Source organism: Cavia porcellus, unplaced genomic scaffold (assembly GCF_034190915.1).
Source record: "Cavia porcellus strain 051 isolate PalLab524CR breed Dunkin Hartley unplaced genomic scaffold, mCavPor4.1 scaffold_25, whole genome shotgun sequence".
Classification (NCBI taxonomy): Eukaryota; Metazoa; Chordata; class Mammalia; order Rodentia; family Caviidae; genus Cavia; species Cavia porcellus.
In genome coordinates, this window is record NW_026947508.1 from 7,434,229 (window position 1) to 7,451,547 (window position 17,319).

General features: G+C 42.1%; 1 protein-coding gene across 8 annotated transcripts in view; it reads left to right on the forward strand.

Moving 5' to 3' along the window:
* The window catches only part of Vps13d (vacuolar protein sorting 13 homolog D), a 243,841-nt gene that overhangs the window by 42,007 nt on the left and 184,515 nt on the right, over window positions 1–17,319 (forward strand). For all 8 annotated transcript variants that reach the window (XM_063235530.1, XM_063235536.1, XM_063235533.1 and 5 more), the window contains 5 exons: window positions 222–373; window positions 1,790–2,821; window positions 6,278–6,368; window positions 7,746–7,872; window positions 10,234–10,414. In XM_063235530.1, the coding sequence (XP_063091600.1) occupies window positions 222–373; window positions 1,790–2,821; window positions 6,278–6,368; window positions 7,746–7,872; window positions 10,234–10,414 (1,583 nt within the window). The remainder of the gene's footprint in view (window positions 1–221; window positions 374–1,789; window positions 2,822–6,277; window positions 6,369–7,745; window positions 7,873–10,233; window positions 10,415–17,319) is intronic.

Consider the following 17,319-nt stretch of genomic DNA (forward strand, 5'->3'; position numbering starts at 1 on the left):
TTATTGTAGCCCCATCAGTTTATCTTGCACCTCTGCTTGTTAGTTTGGCTTCTGGATAGCCATCAATGTTTTTTCTCAATCAAAGACTCCAGGAGCCACGCTGATTTGCCTTCCTGGTCTGAGAGTAACTCGGGGGCTCTATTTTAGCCCTTCTCCACTTGACCAGCAACAACAAAGCAGCTACTAGTGTTTACAGTCTTGTTTCCTCTGATTTCTGCCAGCTTTTCACATCTTGAACAACACCACCATTCAGTTTAAACTGGAGAAGATCCCCATTGAGAGAGAATCTGAACTGACTTTCTCTCTGAGTCCAGATGACCTGGGAACTGCTAGCATCATGAAGATCGAAGGGAAATTTGTCAATCCGGTTCAGGTAATCACGCAATTGATTTTCACGTCAGGGGAGTTGAGGTCACACACAGATTGAGTGGGCCCAGAAGTGTTTTAGACTTTGGATGTTGAAATATTTGCAGAGGCTTTATCAATCGATTGAGTATCTATGATTCAAAAACCTGAAATCCATAGTGTTCCAAAAATCTGAAACTTTTTGACCATCCTATTGGATTTCAGATTAGGAATGTTTAGCCTATGTGTTTATTTTATGTTTATGTTATATAAACCTAGATAATTCATAATATATTGTGTATTTACGTACATTAAATGTTTGAAGGCACATATAAAACTTTAAGGAAATATCATTAATGCATGTGGCTTGTCAATAATTTGTTCCAGTAACTGCAGAGTCTTTTTAGCATTGGGCACTCTGTCCTGTTCGTCTTCTTCATGGGGAATAAGGGTGACTAGTGCAGAGGAAGAAGACAGATCCTTAGCTTTATTACCAATCAGAGGCAGGAAAGTTAATTGCTTAAAAAGTAAGTGCTCTGTTTCCTAAGAGGATCCAGTTCTTGTCACACTTTGGGCATGTTAGGGAAGAGTGTAATTGTCTTGTGGTCTCTGAAGTGAAATGCCTCGGGATGGAGGTTTTGTGGGCGTGTGTGGCGGTGGGAGCACTGTGTCTACACCCTTTGTTCTTCCAGACTGCCGCTTCTTAAAATTTATTTTACAGGGAGTAAAGCAAAGAGCATTATAAAAAAAGGAGAAAGTGGAAAAGAAATAAGTGATAAGTAATCGTGGCTCATTCTCTTTATCATTTAAAAAGTGGTAAACGTTAGTTGTTACTGTAATTGGTGATGCCCAGCCGCTGTGAAAGCGGAGTCTTGTTTCTCAGTCCTGTGATGTATCCACAGCAGGCGTTAGGCAATAATCTCTTCAGTTTCTGCAGTTCTTTTGTGTGGTTAAGAAGAATGGCTTTGCTGATCCAGGCACACAGTCAGCAGTTACTGAACAAAAAGTTTACTGTATGTAGATTATGCTACAGAGTGCCAGGGAAGAGCTTCACGAATAGAGGTGGGGGAGAAGGAGTGAAGGGAGAAGCTGCGGGAGGGATGATGGCTCACGGCTGTAATCCCAGCATTTGGGAGGCTGAGGCAGGAGGATCACTGTAAATTCAAGGCCATCCTGGGCTACACGGTGAGTTCAAGAGTAGCCTGGACTGCTAGTGAGACCCAGTTTCAAAAAAACAAAAACAAGACAGAGACAAAGGGCTAAAAAAAAAAAAGAATTAAAAAAAAAAAAAGAAAGAAAAGAAAAGAAAGGGTAACACTTTCTATCTACTGTCTTGCAATCTTGTGGGAAACCCAGAAACATCAACTGTGAAAGTTTATGGACACTGCATCTGAGTGTGAATAGTAAAAGTGTTAGAGTAACGACTTTTTCCCTCTGAACGCAGGTGGTGTTGGCCAAGCACGTCTATGAGCAGGTTTTGCAAACACTGGACAACCTCGTGTATAGTGAGGATCTGAACAAGTTTCCGGCCAGCACTGCCTCCTCCCCCTGCCCTAGCTCTCCTCTGCCGGCCCTCAGGGCCTGCGGAGAGCCTGCTGTGGAGAGGAAGGAGAACGGACTGTTCAGCCACTCCAGCCTTTCCAGCGCTTCTCAGAGGTCTTTGTCCCTGAAGGAAGCCAAAGCCTTTACTCAGATTCAGGCGAACTTTTGTATATCAGAGCTTCAGGTTCAGCTGAGTGGAGATCTGACTCTGGGAGCCCAAGGTCTAGTGAGCTTAAAGTTTCAGGATTTTGAGGTGGAATTCAGTAAGGATCACCCTCAGACCTTATCCATCCAGATCGCCCTGCGGTCCCTGCTGATGGAAGACTTGTTAGAGAAAAACCCAGATTCCAAATACAAGAACCTGATGGTGTCTCGAGGCGCTCCCAAGCCGTCCAGCTTAGCGCAGAAAGAATACCTGTCGCAGTCTTGCCCTTCGGTGTCCAACGTGGAGTATCCCGATATGCCGCGGTCTCTCCCGTCCCACATGGAGGAAGCTCCTAACGTCTTTCAGCTGTACCAGAGACCCACGTCTGCGTCCCGGAAGAAGCAAAAGGAAGTCCTGGACAAGGACTATCCCTTGACGCCACCTCCTTCTCCAACAGTAGATGAGCCCAAGGTACTTGCTGGAAAGAGTAAATTTGATGATTCCTTGGTCCACATCAATGTGTTCTTGGTGGATAAGAAACACCCAGAATTCTCTTCCAGTTATGATCGTGTTAACCGAAGCATTGACGTTGATTTTAACTGCCTGGACGTGCTGATCACCCTGCAAACCTGGGTTGTGATATTGGACTTCTTTGGAATTGGCTCCACTGCAGACAACCACGCCCTGAAAGTCCTGCCAGAGGACACTGTGCATAGTGTGAAGTCAGAGTCCAGCGCCTCAACAGGGCCTACCCTGCAGGACCCAGTTAACACTAAGCTGGACCTCAAGGTATCGGTTACCTGTGCCCCATCGTGTTCGAAAACTGAGCTTGAGTCTGCTCATTAGATAGATGTGAATATTGTGCATTTATTGTGGAGAATAGCTTTCATTGGCAGGAGAGCTTTATAGTCTTTTGACAAAAGGGTGGGCATTAGTATTTCAGAAAAGGTTTTGGTGTAAAGTCCATCTGGAGGCAGGGAAGATAAGCAGTTTAAGGAACTTAACCTTTTTTTTTTTGGATCTTACTTTTGGGTTATGTAATTCATTACGTTGCTTTTTCTAGTCTCAGTTTCCAAATCTGTCATCTAAGATAATGAAGTGAGGTCATGTATACCAAGCACTGAGCAACATGTCTTGTATATCAGTAACGTTCAAGTATGGCCTTTTATTATTCTCTCCCCATTTTCTGTAAATATTTGTTTTCATTGAAGGCAAGAACGTAGCCGTTAGTCAGAAATGATGTCTCTAAAGTCAGACTGCCTGCCTCTGACTCCCAGTAACTTCACTGTCCCTATCCATCACCTGGTGGCTTTGGCAAATCATTTAGCCTGCTCTCCCCTCCCGGCTTCACGAGTAAGAGGGTGTTCAATGGTGCCTGTGCTGTGGGACCTGTGAGTGTTCATTGGGGCGATGGCACACGTGGCTCGCAGTGAACATCGAGTGAGGGGTAGCCATTACTGCTGTCATGTTTACATGGACCTCGCCTCGTACCATAAGTGCATTAAAGAGCCGTAGGGTAGGTGGCGTTTGACGTGGAGGACTGAGCTGGCTCTTGGTGGTTCACATATGTGCCTTGCTTCGTTTCTGTGTCCAGGCGTGTGTGTCTCGCGCACACTCCTGGGGTGAGGCAGGGAGGAGAGTGTTTCCCAGGGCCGTTGTCTTATTCCCCAGCTGGTTGGTGGGCTGCGTGCCTCTGGAAAGGGAAGCGCTCTCAGGGAGGGATGGGAAGGAGCCAGGGCTGCTTTCCTTCTCAGTGGCCAGTGAGTGCGCTCAGCTGGGGCCTGCAGACGCAGTGCTTGCGGGCTGCTCGGAGTCGTGTGTCCACGAGCGTGCTGCGGTCAACCCTCTGCAGGTGCTGCCTGGGGCGCAGTACTGCTGAGGTGGCTGGTTCTCCTGGAGAAGACGACCAGGAAACAGCCCCTCCACACGCGCTTTCTGAAATAAAAAGTTTTGAAAAATAATATTTGGGGCTGGGGATTTAGCTCAGTGGCATAGGCGCCTGCCTTGCAAGCAGGCAGTCGTGAGTTCGATCCCCGGAACCGATAAAAAGGAAAAAGACCAAAAAAAAATAAAAAATAAAAAAATAGTATTTATTTTGAAAACTTTAAAATATGTCATAGAGAAAGAGTCTAACAAACTCCCATGTCCCCAACCTTGTAGTTCATCACATTTACTTTATTGCCATTTTGTCTTTGCTCAAGGATTTTAAAGCAAATTCCAGAAAACATTATTTCATCTCAAGATCCTTGTGCATGAATTTCTAATGAAGAATGAGTATTTTCTTGCATAACCACAATACATGTCACATCTAACTAAATTAACAGGAATGCCTTGGTATGATGTAACACCTGCCAGTCCTAACTCAGATTTTCCTGTTTTTTCCCCCAAAATGCCCTTTTATTATAGATTGTAGAGGAGTGAATGGGTTAAAGAAAATGTGTGATTTTCCTGTGGTCTTTGTAATTCGGTGGGATATTATGCTTTCTTAGCCAGTTTCCTTTTCTATAGAATGAGGAGAATTCAGTAACATTGATTTTGGGCTCCAAGGTTCACACGTTGTATTTTCCGTCACATTTTTCCCCCTGTTGTGGTGTTTTTTTGGAGACAAAGTCTCACTGTGTAGCCCAGGCTGGTCTCACTCATGGTGATCCTCCTGCCTCAGCATGCTGAGTGACGGGAATACAGGTGTGCACACCATGCCTGGCTCCTTTGGGTTTTTATGACAGTCTTGCTATATAGTTCAGACTGGCCTTGAGCTCATTATGTAGCCCAAGCTGGCCTCAAACTCACCTCTTGCCTCAGCCTCAGCCAGCACTGAGATTATAGGCATGTGCCACCAAGCAATGCCTGCTGTCACATTTTGTAAATCTCTTTCACTTAAAGTAAATCAGCCCTTCTCCCTTTTTATTCTGCCCACACATTTAACTTTCTAGACAGCTGGGGCAGAGTCTCGAGTGTGTCCTGCAGTCTGGGTTTGTCTCTTTCCTTGTTTCTGAGGTCTTTGTTCTCTTGTCTTTGGAAATGGCAGTTAGTCCTGGAGGATCGGATTCAGGTGCGCTGCTGGGTGAGAACCTGGCCCATGCTTCCTGTTGCCTCCCAGAGCTGTCTTTAGTGACCTCAGACTCATGCCACGAGTGGGGTCAGGTGGCGATGGCCAGACTCCTCCAAACAAAGCATTTTGCACCCATTAGATGTGTTACTTTGGTGACTGACTGAGCTTTTCCTGTTTCCCCCTTCGTGATGCTCTTGATGCCTTAATATCTTTCTGTGGCTTCTGCCAAAAACCCTACTCCAAGGGACCTGGAGCTGCCCTGCCCGGGTCCCTGCTCGGCCATAAAAATCTGCTCTTTCCCCTCTGCCTTATTCTGTAGCTGTTCTTCCTTCTTCTTTTTCTCTTGTTATTTTCCGTTTTTCCTCCCAGGCATTCATTCCCCAGGCATCCGCAGTAGGCACTGAAGGTGGAGGCCACTAGAGGCTGGCCTCTGCCTCTGGCACCAGCCGTGGGCGGGAGCTGGAGACTCGCAGCTCTGCGTCTCCTCCTCTCTCCCGCTTCTCTTTGACCGGTGCCCGGTCCCTGGTGCTGGTTTTCTGAGTGAGAGAGCTTGTTGTGACCCAACTCAACAAGTCTCAGACACTTATATCTTTTTAGTGTTTATACTTACAATATTAAATAACAGAATTTCTTTATTATAAGGAATGCCGTTCCCATGACAAGATTTTGTTTGCCTTCTGTTCAGAGTTTTCCCTGTAAGGAAGAATCTTTTTTGTAGTCCCTAAATGAAGTCCTGTTTGGTCATCAGAAACTTCTGTGAAATGTTTTTTCAGAGGCATCGGGCAGCACTGTAAATCACTTTCATCGTTTTGCCTTGGTGAATTTCTTAGAAGAGAGACTTCACTACATAAATCTGAGTTGCTGCAGAATTGTGCAGTGTTTACAATGAATACCAAAATGGGAGAAGTCCTTTTATAAATACAGCATCACTGACAGGTTTTCGGCCTGATAGGCATTGAGAAGTGTACTGAGCCAGGATTCAGGTTGCCTGACTGAGTTCGTTTCTTGTCAGTTCTATCAGGAGGTCACAGTTGGACAGAGAGAACAGAGCAGAAATGAAACTGACGTCGTGAAAAGTTTCACCTGCAAGTGTCTCAAGCATGTCTGCACCTTCCTTGCCTTCATTCTGTCCTTGGAAGATGCCCTGTCCCGCTTGTAATAGTTGCCTTCCTTTGTATTCTCATCAATTCTAGGTTCATTCGCTCTCTCTCGTGCTGAACAAGACCACCAGCGAGCTTGCTAAAGCCAATGTGTCCAAATTAGCAGCACACCTGGAAATGATTGGTAAGTGGGCAAGCCTGAAGCTTGCAAAGCTGGTACTTGAACATCCCGACAGAAATCCAGCTGTCTTTCCATGCTGAGTAAGGTGCGGATCAGTGGCTTGCTTATGGTCTGGCCATGAGTTATGGTAGGTGTCCTCAAAAACTGGCTTTTGGATCAGGATAGTCTAGATAGTTGGTTAAATATGCAGGTGTCTGGCATAACTACCTTCATTTGCTCCTCTCCCACTGCTGACCTAATAATTTGATTTTGTAGGGTTTTTTTTTGAGAAAGGGTCTCAACTGGCTTCATGCTAGAATTTATACTAAAATTATTTTAGAAAAGCTTCCCAGAAGAGATTGGATTTTTTTTTTTTTTTTTTGGTCTTTTTGAGACAGAGTTTCACTGTGCAGTTCAGGCTGGTCTTGGACTCTTGGACTCACTTTGTAGCCCAGTTGGCCTCAAACTCGTAGCAGTCCTCCTGTCTCAGCCTCCCGAGTGCTGGGATTACAGGCGTGCACCACCACACCAGCTGATTGGCCTTTAAAACTGTGAGAAACTTGGGTATTTTTTGGTAGCGGAGTTTAAGAATGAAATGTAAGCATGTGCCTTCAGTTACAGGGCGGCGGTGCTGGCGTGCTGCAGGGGGCAGTGTAGTGATGGTAGGAGAGCTACGTAGTCATCCTGATGATGGATTTTGTTTGCAGGAAGCAGCAGTTGAGAACGCTTCTTTCCAGTGTCCACACAGTGCTGAGCGCTGCTGTCAGGGTCAGGGAGCACCATCCACGCTTCATGGCCCCTTTTCCCGCTCTTGCCTTGTGGACTCTGCTGTTGTGTCTCAGACCTGCTTGGTCAGTGTCTCCTGTGTCCTCAGCCCTTTGATTTCACTCTTCTATTAAAGCACAGTGAAGCCCCGCGCTGTTGCTTGGCCCCCTGACATGCTCCTAACACTTCCTCTTTTTTATGTTTTTGGAATGGGGGTCAAACTCACGGCTTGGGCTTGCCAGGCAGGCCCTGTGCCACTGAGCTGAGCCAAACTTCCGGCCCCAACAGTTCCTCTTTTACTCTTGCAATTGGTAGGCCCTGCATTGTGTCACTAATTTATAATTAGTGGTGCACTCACAGTGGATTGTGGTTTCCTTTGTATTGGTGAATGTTTTGTCCTGTAAATTGTGTATGCATTTACTTTATTTTCCCCACATCAGGTTTGGGCATAAGGTCACTGGATTCCTTCACCTCTCTTTGGACTTCAGCATAGAGACTCTCTGAAACATGACATGAAATACATTTCTGGGTGTTCTGAGATATGAAAATTTGCACCTGACGTTTAGTTTGATTAAAAAGTAAAAGTGAATGATGCAAAGAGGTGCATACTAACATGTTGTCATTTAATGTCCCTAGAGGGAGACCTGGCCTTGCAGGGCAGCATTGGGAGTCTGTCTCTGAGTGACCTCACATCCCATGGAGAGTTCTACAGAGAACGCTTCACGACGAGCGGAGAAGAGGCGCTCATCTTCCAGGCTTTTAAGTAAAAAAAGTCCTTTTTGTCCTTCTCGACAGCGTTTTGTAATCACTTGCTGTTTAGCATGACATTCCTGCCAGGTTCAACCACCTGCATGACCATCCCATCTGATGGTTTGTACCACAGGTGGTACAAATAGATCTAATCACTTTTATCGGTCTTTTTACTAATAAAATTAATAAAAAGCCTCCAGATGGGACAGTGATGCAGGCACCACCAAAGGTTCAAGCCACCTGGTGGTAAGATGGGCAAACTACAGCCCTGTTATGAATGGGTTATGGTTTTTTTTTTTTGGTGGTGGTGGTGTGGAATCGAACTCATCACCTCACGCTTGCCAGGGAGGCACTTGTGCCACTGAGTTAAATCCTCAGCCCTGTGTTACAATTCTTGTTGGCTCACCAACAAAGAAGAATTTAAGAAAATTTTACCTTCTTCGAGTTGTCAAGATCTGATGTGAGGGTCCTGATTTGAATGGATTTTTGTTTGAAGAGGGCTTAAATACAGCCCACTGTATTTAAGTGGGCTGTTCAGGCATCATATATAGGTTGGGTATAAATTCTGATTATTAGGCCTGGCCTCATACTGGCTTCTGTATGTGGCCTCGGGCAAGTTACTTAATCTCCATGCATTAGTTTTTCTCTATAAAAGCCCAAGGGACTGAGATCGTTTCTAAGTTTTCATGTAGCCCTAAGATTTGGGAGTGATTTCAGTTTAAGAGTGTTGTTGATGACCAGTCACAAATTATATTATTTTTTATAATATGTATTTTATAAACGATCTGTATTGAATACTTTTTATTTTATTTATTTATGGGAATTGAACTCAGGACCATGTGCTTGCTAAGCAGGTGCTTATGCCACTGAGCTGTACCCTGCTCCTGAATACTTTTTATTTTAGAAGGCATCTTTAGGCATGTCTATATTTTAAAAAATGATTTTCTCAGAAGACAGAGTGTTTTTTTGTTTAGTTTTGTTTCGCATTTTGAGACAGGGTCTCACTGTGTAGTTCTGGCTGGTCTTGAACTCACAGTGCTCCTCTGCCTCAGCCTGCCTCAGTGTGCTGAGTGCTAGGATTATAGGTGTGGGCCACCACTCCCAGCAAGACAGGCAGTTTCAAATGGTAGTTATTTCCCTCTCTGAAAGGTGTAAGAAAACATGGCTGCCCAAGTCTGCCCATGGGTATTCTGGTTTGATTGGTCTAGGGCAGTGTTCAGTCTGCTTCCCCCCTTTTTAATGTACGAGTGTCCATCCGGGATTGAAGAAAACTGTTCTAAAAGGTCTCTGTGGGCTAGGAATGTAGCTCAGTGTTGGAGCTATTGCCTGGCGTTTGTGAAGCTCTGGGTTCAGTCCCCAGCCCTGTAAACCAAACCAAAACAAAGTCTGGACTTTTTCAGGGCTACTGTATACCCAGTAGAATATTACTGCACTCGATGGAAATCGAGATCGATTTGTATACACTGCAGTGGCATGATTCTGCAGAAAATGAGATAATTACTGTAAAACTCTTCTATTTCTCTGGCACAAAATGGGTGCTTAGCAAATGTGAATTTCTGTCCCCATTTTGACTATGTACTGTATAATAATTTCTTCTATAGTATTATGCTCTATTGAATTTTAAATGATTACAAAAGTCTTCCAATTTAAATTGAGAGTCCATTCTTCTTTGGTCTACATTTTAGTGAAGTATGGCGTGGACTTCTGTCTCCACAAGACAGTTTTCCCGGAAACACTGGTTATGAGGCCTGATTTTTTGCCCATCAGTTTGTGGACTTTTTTAAAATTACTATCTTCATAGTCCACATTGTCATCGTCTTTGGCAGGGATGGCCATTGCAGGAATATACCTTTCTCCCAAAGACCCAGAAAAGACATGGGGGAAGGTCAGAGCACAGGGAGCTCCTGGGTGAGCACAGGTCTGGGAGTTGCCCATGCTGTGGAGCCCTGGGTATCCCAGCGGACTGGGCATGACCTCTGTGTGTTACTTGAAAGGGATTCATTTGTGGAGGTTTCAATTTAACTTTTTTTCTTTTTTTGGGTCTTTTTGAGAGAGGGTCTTGCTATGCAGTTCAGGCTGACCTTGAGCTTGCTTTATAGACCAGGCTGGTCTCATACTTGCAATGATCCTTCTGTCTCAGCATCCCGAGTGCTGGGATTACAGGTGTGCGCCACCACGCCAGGCTAGGTTTCATTTTAATATTGAAGCTGGGTTGTTTGTTTTCCTCTTGAGACAGGGTCTCACTACGTAGTTAAGTGTGGCCTTGAACTGACCATGTGGCACAGGCTGGCCTCAGACCCATGGTGCTCCTCCTCCAGAGGAGGTGCTGCCTCCTGAAGGCCGTGGTCTTAGTCATGACTTTTCCTCACCCTAGATACGGGCAGCCCGACCCTCTGCTCCGGAGGGAGCACGACATGCGGGTGAGCCTGCAGATGGCCTCCGTGCAGTACGTGCACACGCAGCGCTTCCAGGCCGAGGTGGTGGCCTTCATTCAGCACTTCACTCAGCTGCAGGACGTCCTGGGGCGCCAGCGAGCTGCTATTGAGGGCCAGACGGTGAGTGGCCTCCTTTCTCCAAGTTGCTTTTTCGGTTTGGTTTATCAGTAGACCTTTTAAGCCTCCAGAGATATATCTGGCAAATCTCACTGTAAAAAGCAAAGGTTATTTATACGTCTTCATGTGTCCTCCATGGAACAGGTTAGTAGTGGGAGAGCTTTGTTCCTTGGTGATTATATAAGGCTTTAGTTCTGTTTAAAGCTTTCTGTACAAAAGATATAGCAAATTCACAAATAACATTTAAGACTTCTGGGTCCTTTAGGGCTTTAGTTGTAGGTTTGTTTTTGTTTCTTTTGCAAATGAATTAAAAGTTCCCAAACTTTTCAGTTGCACCCTTAATGACTTGGTCGTTTTTTAGTGGTACATAAAGGTAGGTCGAAAGAAATTTATAAGGTGTTTCCTCTTACAAAGTAAGTCTAAAGAAGTTAATACTTACCTCCAACAGCTTCATAGGTGTTTGAAAAAGTAACATAAGATCCCCAGTACCGATAAAAATGAAAAAAAAAAAAAAAAAACAGAAAAAGTAACATAAATTGAAAGAATAAAATTTAGTTATGTATTTTTGTTTTTCTTTTTTTTTTTTTTTTTTTTTTTTTTTTTTTTTTGGTACCAGGGATTGAGCTCACAACCTCAGGCTTGCCAGGCAGGTGCTTAAGCTGCTGAGCTAAATCCCCAGCCTGTATTTTTTTTTTTTGTTTGTTTGTTTTTGTTTTTTTTTTTTTGAGTCAGTGTCTTGCTATGCATTTCAGGCTGACCCAGGCTGGTCTCAAACTTGCAGTGATCCTCCTGCCTCAGCCTTCTGAGTACTGGAATTACAGGCATGCACCACCTTGCCTGGCTTGATTTTTAATTGTTTTTAATTTTTTGTGTGTTTGTGTGTGGTGCTGGGGATCAAACCTAGGGTTTTTAAGACAAGGTCTTGTTGTGTAATTCAAACTGACCTTGATCTCCTATACTCCAGCCTGACTTTGAACTTAGTGGTGAACCTTCTGGCTCAACCCCTTGAGTGCTGGGATTATAGGCATGCACCAACATCTGGTTTTATCTCATTTAAAAAAAAATGTTTATTGGTACATGTTGGGAGTGCACAATGATTCCATTCACTGTGGAGATTTAATTCATGTGGCATCTTAATTGTTTTTATTTCATTTTATCTCATTCTTAAACAACCACAATTGCATACCTCTTGGGTGCTACACGTATTCTCAAACTTGGGATCAGGCAGAATACCCCAGCCTTTCCTATTCTGCATCTGTTTTCTCTTTGGTACTTACAGTTTGCCTTAGCAACTGGTAAAGTTCCAGCTCTGTGAAGATGAGCCCTCTTTGACAGGAATGCAACATGAACTAACGTTGAATGTGGTATCTCGAGCTAGTGGCTTGCGTGCTGTTCAGTAAAAGTTTCCCTGGAAGTTTAGAATATCCTGGCAGTGCTTCTGTGGTGTCTCAGTACACTCTGAGGACCACAGAAAGCAATAATATAACTGTTTGTAAAAACTCCTTTTCCTAGGCAGCAAGTTGCAAGTTCTGGGGCAGGTTAGGCTTCAAAGTGAAGGCAAGGCCAGCCTGAACTATCTAGAGAGACCCTGTCTCAAAAAGACAAAACAAACAAAGAAAAGAAACCTTGTTTTTCTTTTTAAAAGAAACTTTGTTAGATAAAAAAGATAAAAAGTTAACCTACTTCAGAAATAGGTTCAATCTTTTATATGACTGTTTTTAGAAATTTACATTTAAGTTCAAATACAAATCTTCTTGAATATGTTATATGAGTAAATTAATTTGGTGTACAAACAAAGTAAAAGCAAGGCATTTTGAGAAAAGTTTATTACTTTTCCTGAACCAGTGCTTGTTTCTAGTTTCTTTCCCTGGAAGGAGGCAATGATACTAGTTGCTTGTGTATCTTCCAGAGGATATATTAAAAAAAAAAAAAAAAAAAAAAAAAAAAAGCAGCATAATTAAATTACAGAAAATCTAGAAAAAGGAATCACACATTTTACCAGTCTGCTAGTACTATAGGTATGTTTTTTGTTGGTTTCTGTTTTCTTAACTGTAAATTTTTCCATGATTATAAGTATTAAATAAAATCTTAAAAAAATTTTAGTATTTGACTCACATAAAAGACTATCTTATAGCGTGGTTATCAGTTAGAGTCTTGTGATGAAGTGAATATGAACCTGCTCTGAAATGGAGAATTAAGACATTGTTAGTTTTATATAAAAAGGGGGTCTTTATTAGGGGAATTGGCTCGTGCAGTTATGGAGTCTGAGAAATCCCGTGATTTCTGCAAGCTGGAGGATCAGGAAAGCTGGTGGAGTGACTGCATCAGAGTCCCGGACACTGAGAATCAAGGGACGCCGTGGTGTGGCTGAGGCCAGGCCAGCCTGGCAGGGCCGCGTGGAATCCGGGCGCTGTGAGGGCCGCTGTCTGCTGCTGATGTTCCTCCCCATCTTGGTGCTGGTCAGCTGCTCTGTTGACCACTCTTAGCATTTTGGGGTCTATTAGACATTTAAAAATATCTCTTGTTTTGTTTGCTCTAAGCTCTACAGAAATGGCATTAAACTGTATTTTATGGTCTGTGCCTTGATTGTGTTCTTTTTACTTAGTGCGTGGATGAAATTCATTCATTGCATATATTTGAGTTTCATTTATTTAGGCTGCTGTATTTCACAGTATGCATTGCACAGGGCGTTCATCCTTTTTGCTGTGAACATTTGGGTTGTTTCCAGTGTTTTGCCATTGAGCACTGTGTCTTCTGAGGCACATTTATAAGAATTTCTCTGAGATACCTAGGAGTGGAATTACTGGCCATAGAGCCTCCGTATGTTTATTTATTTATTTTTGTGTCTTTTTGAGACAGGGTCTCACCCTTCAGTTCAGGCTGGCTTTGAACTCACTTTGTAGCCCAGACTGGCCTCAAACTAGCAAAGATTCTCTTGCCTCAGCCTCCCAAGTGTGGGATTACAGGCCTGCACCACGGTGCTAGGCCACATGTTTATTTTGAAAAGATAATGCTGGATTGTTTTCCAGATTGACTGTCTCAATTTTCCCATTAGCAGTGTATGAGAATTCTTTTTAATTCATATCTTTGCCAATACCTTCATTTTGGGCTAGTAACTCGATGTAAAATATTGCATCAATGGTTTACATATGTTTTTAAGGAAAACTTCAACTTGAGTAGCATATAGGCAAGTATGTAAAACTGTATGCATATGTTTTTAGAATCTGGCTTCTTTTCTTAACTTTTTGAATATCTTTTTCCATCCTTTGTATTTCATAGTTACCCTGTGTCATAACTGGGTAATCCATCAAGTTGGTTTGTTTAACCATTTCCTTTTTTTGTTTTTTGCATTGTGGAACTGAGCTGAGGGCCTTTGCATGCTTAGGCGAATGCTCTACCCCTGAGCTGTATCCCCAGAACCCACTTCCTATTTTTTTAATGTTTAATAGTTGCTTTAACTGTTTCTTTCTAAGGAATAATTCCATGATTATATTTTTATTCTTCTTTCTATGATTTATCTTTATGGCATAGAATTTTTTTTGTTAACTTTGGAAGGTATTTTTTTTTTTTTTTTCCTTTTTTATCTTTTTGAGTCAGGGTCTCCGTATGCAGTTCGGGCTGGCCTTGTACTCACTCTGTAGTCCAGGCTGGCCTCAAGCAGTCCTCCAGCCTCAGCCCCCTGAGTTCTGGGATTACAGGTATGTGCCACCCTGCCTGGCTACTTTTGAAGTATTTTTATTCATTAATTCTTATAAATGGTATTGTTTGATGAAACCTATGTATGCTTTTTGTTACTTTTAGTACAACTCTGCTAAATGTTTGTTAAACTTGTGTATGTTTAAAGCAGTTATTTTTATATGTATGGTTTAAATGACAGTAAATCTTAATGTGAATTGTTTGGGTTAGGAAATGAGACATGTGCTTTACCAAGTAATTGGGTGTAACTTCCTGGGGTACATTTTACTTTATCAAGTTAAATAACATAAATAGAAGATCGGAGGAATCTCTTTCTATCTTGAACATCGTTAAAGATGTGGACTTTGAGAAAAGCTGATCCTCTCAAGAATCTTTTAATCTGACTATTTGAATTAAGTAGATTTACAGAGCTAAAGACCTACTTTCATTTGGTAAGAATAAGAGGCTATTTTGTTTGAACTTTAAATTCTTTTTCTTCTAGTACTGAATTGATGGCAGATGTATGTGACTTACAGTGGTACTTTGTGTATGTGTATGTGTGTGCTGGGGTTTGAATTCAGGGCCTTGGCATGCTAAGCATGTATTCTGTTACCAAACTACACTCCTCCCTAATAGGATATTTCTGCATTTTCTGATGTCTGTAAATAATGAAGCAATGTGATTTTAAATTTTTTCTAATTTTGATATTTTAAATGTTAAAAATATAAGTTGTACCAGATGTAATTTGGCTAAATATATATTATTTCCTTTATATTTTACTTGAAAACTATAATTTTTCTGTATCTTCTACTTTGTATCTTTTATATTTGTTGAATTTCTTTTATCACTAATCAGTATAAGTGCAGATTTTTTTTAAGCAGTAGGGATTGAACTCAGGACCCTCCCACTGAGCTATAACCCCAGCCCTTTTTATTTATTTATTTGCAACAAGGTCTTGCTAAGTCCCCCGATGGGACCTGAACTGTAGTGGTCCTTCCGCGTCTGCCTCAGGGCTGGGATGCTGGTGTGTGCCCGTGCTGTGGCATGGAGCACAGGTTTCTGATGATGCTAAGAAGTGATGGTTGCAATTGAAAAATATGAGGGCAGAATTCTGGAGTTGGGGCTTCACCACTTACAGGTAGTCAGGCGTCAGAGTCCTTAACGTCCTGTGCTGACGAGGTGGCACCAGGATTTCTCTCTGGGGTGGCGATTAGGGGTGGTTTCCATTTTCTTCTCTTTACCATTTTAAAATTTTCAACAGTGAATATGAATTAATATATACTTCCTAAACTTACTGGAAAACAAAGGCAGTCACCAGCGGTTTATCAGGAGGGATCTCATGTAGTTAGGGAATGAAAACAGTGTTTATTGGTTGTAAATTTGTCTGACTTCTTCACTTGACCTCCCAAACGACGTTTTGTGAAGTTATAGCTTTCTCTTTTTAGAGTGTAATACAATTTAAGTATAATTTTTACCTGTCAATTACAGTAATACTTTTAAATAGGAAATTAAAAATATGGATAAGCAAAAGGTAGAGAATTACAGTATCTGTCTTGTTCCTACTTTGTAATACATATTCTTATCACCCAATTTTGTAAATTACAACCACAGTCAAGATATAGAACATTTCTCGAATCCCAGGAAGTGTCCTCCTGCCTGAACCCCTGCGATCTGGAAGGCGGCTCTGCTTGTCTGTCACAATCATTTGCCTTCTAAAGGAGTATAAGTAAAATAACACAGCGCATAGCCATTTGTGTCTGGCTTCTTTCACTTAGCGTTTGAGATGCGCCTTTGAGATGCGCCGAGCTGCTCTGAGCAGCAGCGGCTTCCTGCTTCTGCCGCTTTGTACTGCCGGGTGGTATTCGGTTGTCTGACTGGCCCAGTGGAGAGCGGTTGGGTGGTTTCCAATTTTTGGCCATTAAAAACACAAGCACTGTGAACGTTCACGCCAATGTCTCTGTGTGGCCGTGAGCGTTGGTTTCTCCTGAGTAAGCACCTAGGAGAGGAACTGCTGAGTTTCATGATGATTGCATGCTTCATGTACAAAACTGTCTTCAAAATGATTTGGTCTGTTCTGCATTCTCTGCATTTCTATATGAATTTTAGAGTCATCTGTCAAAATTTGTAACAATTTTGTTAGGGATTACATTGGATCTGTATATTATGTTGTGGAGAATTGACATCTAATAAAAGAAAGATTTTGGCTCCTTGAGGAGGGTATCACTTTCCTTTTAATTTTTTTACATTTAATTTTAATTTTAGCAATGTTTATATTTTTGGTTGTGCCAGTTTTACACATGTTTAATTAAACGTATTCCTCAGTAGTACTATTTTTTTTTTTTTGAGACACAGTCTTGTCACATAGTCCAGGCTGGCCTTGGACTCACCTACATCAGCCTCAAACTCATGGTAATTTTCTTACCTCAGCTTCCTTAGTGCTGGGATTACAAACATGTGCCACCACGCTTAATTCTGTATTACTGATTTTTGATGATATTGCACAGGTACCAGAAAAATAATTTAATTGACCTGTAGCTTTGTACCTTGCAGTCTTGCTAAATTTCTTTATTGTATTTCCTCTAAATTCTTTAAACCTTTCTATGTAGGTGATTATAAGCAAAAGTTTTACTTTTTTTTTTTTTCAACTAATACTTTTTTTCTTATTGGCACCTTTTTATTTTTATCTATTTATTTATTTTTTGCAGGGGGCGTATTGTTACCTTTTTAAATAGTACAGTGTTGAATCGAAGTGATGAGATTGGATGTCCTTGTTTATAGGAAAAAATAGGCCTTCATAGTTACACCTTCTGTTAGCTGTAGCTAGGTTTCTTACTTAAAAAAAAAAAATGTTCAGAGGTTCCCTTTTCTTTCTTTCTTGTTTTTTTTTTTTTTTTCCTCTTTTTTTGTTTTTTTGAGACACGGTCTCATTCTGTAGTTCAAACTAGCCTTGACCTTACTCTGTAGGCCAGGCTGGCCTCAAACTTGCAGTGATCCTCCTGTCTCAGCGTCCTGAGTTCTGGGATTACAGGTGTGCACTACCAGGCCTGTTGTCCTACCTGTGAGTTGTATAGCCGTGTCCTCCACCTCTTCCAGATATTGGCAAGTTTTCTTTCCTTCTTTTCCCCATTTGATTAACTTAGCTAATTTTAGTTTTATCATTTACCTAACCAATTTACTGTGGCCTGTGTTATTATGGCTTAGGCTTATTCTTAGCAAATATGCCATTTGGACTG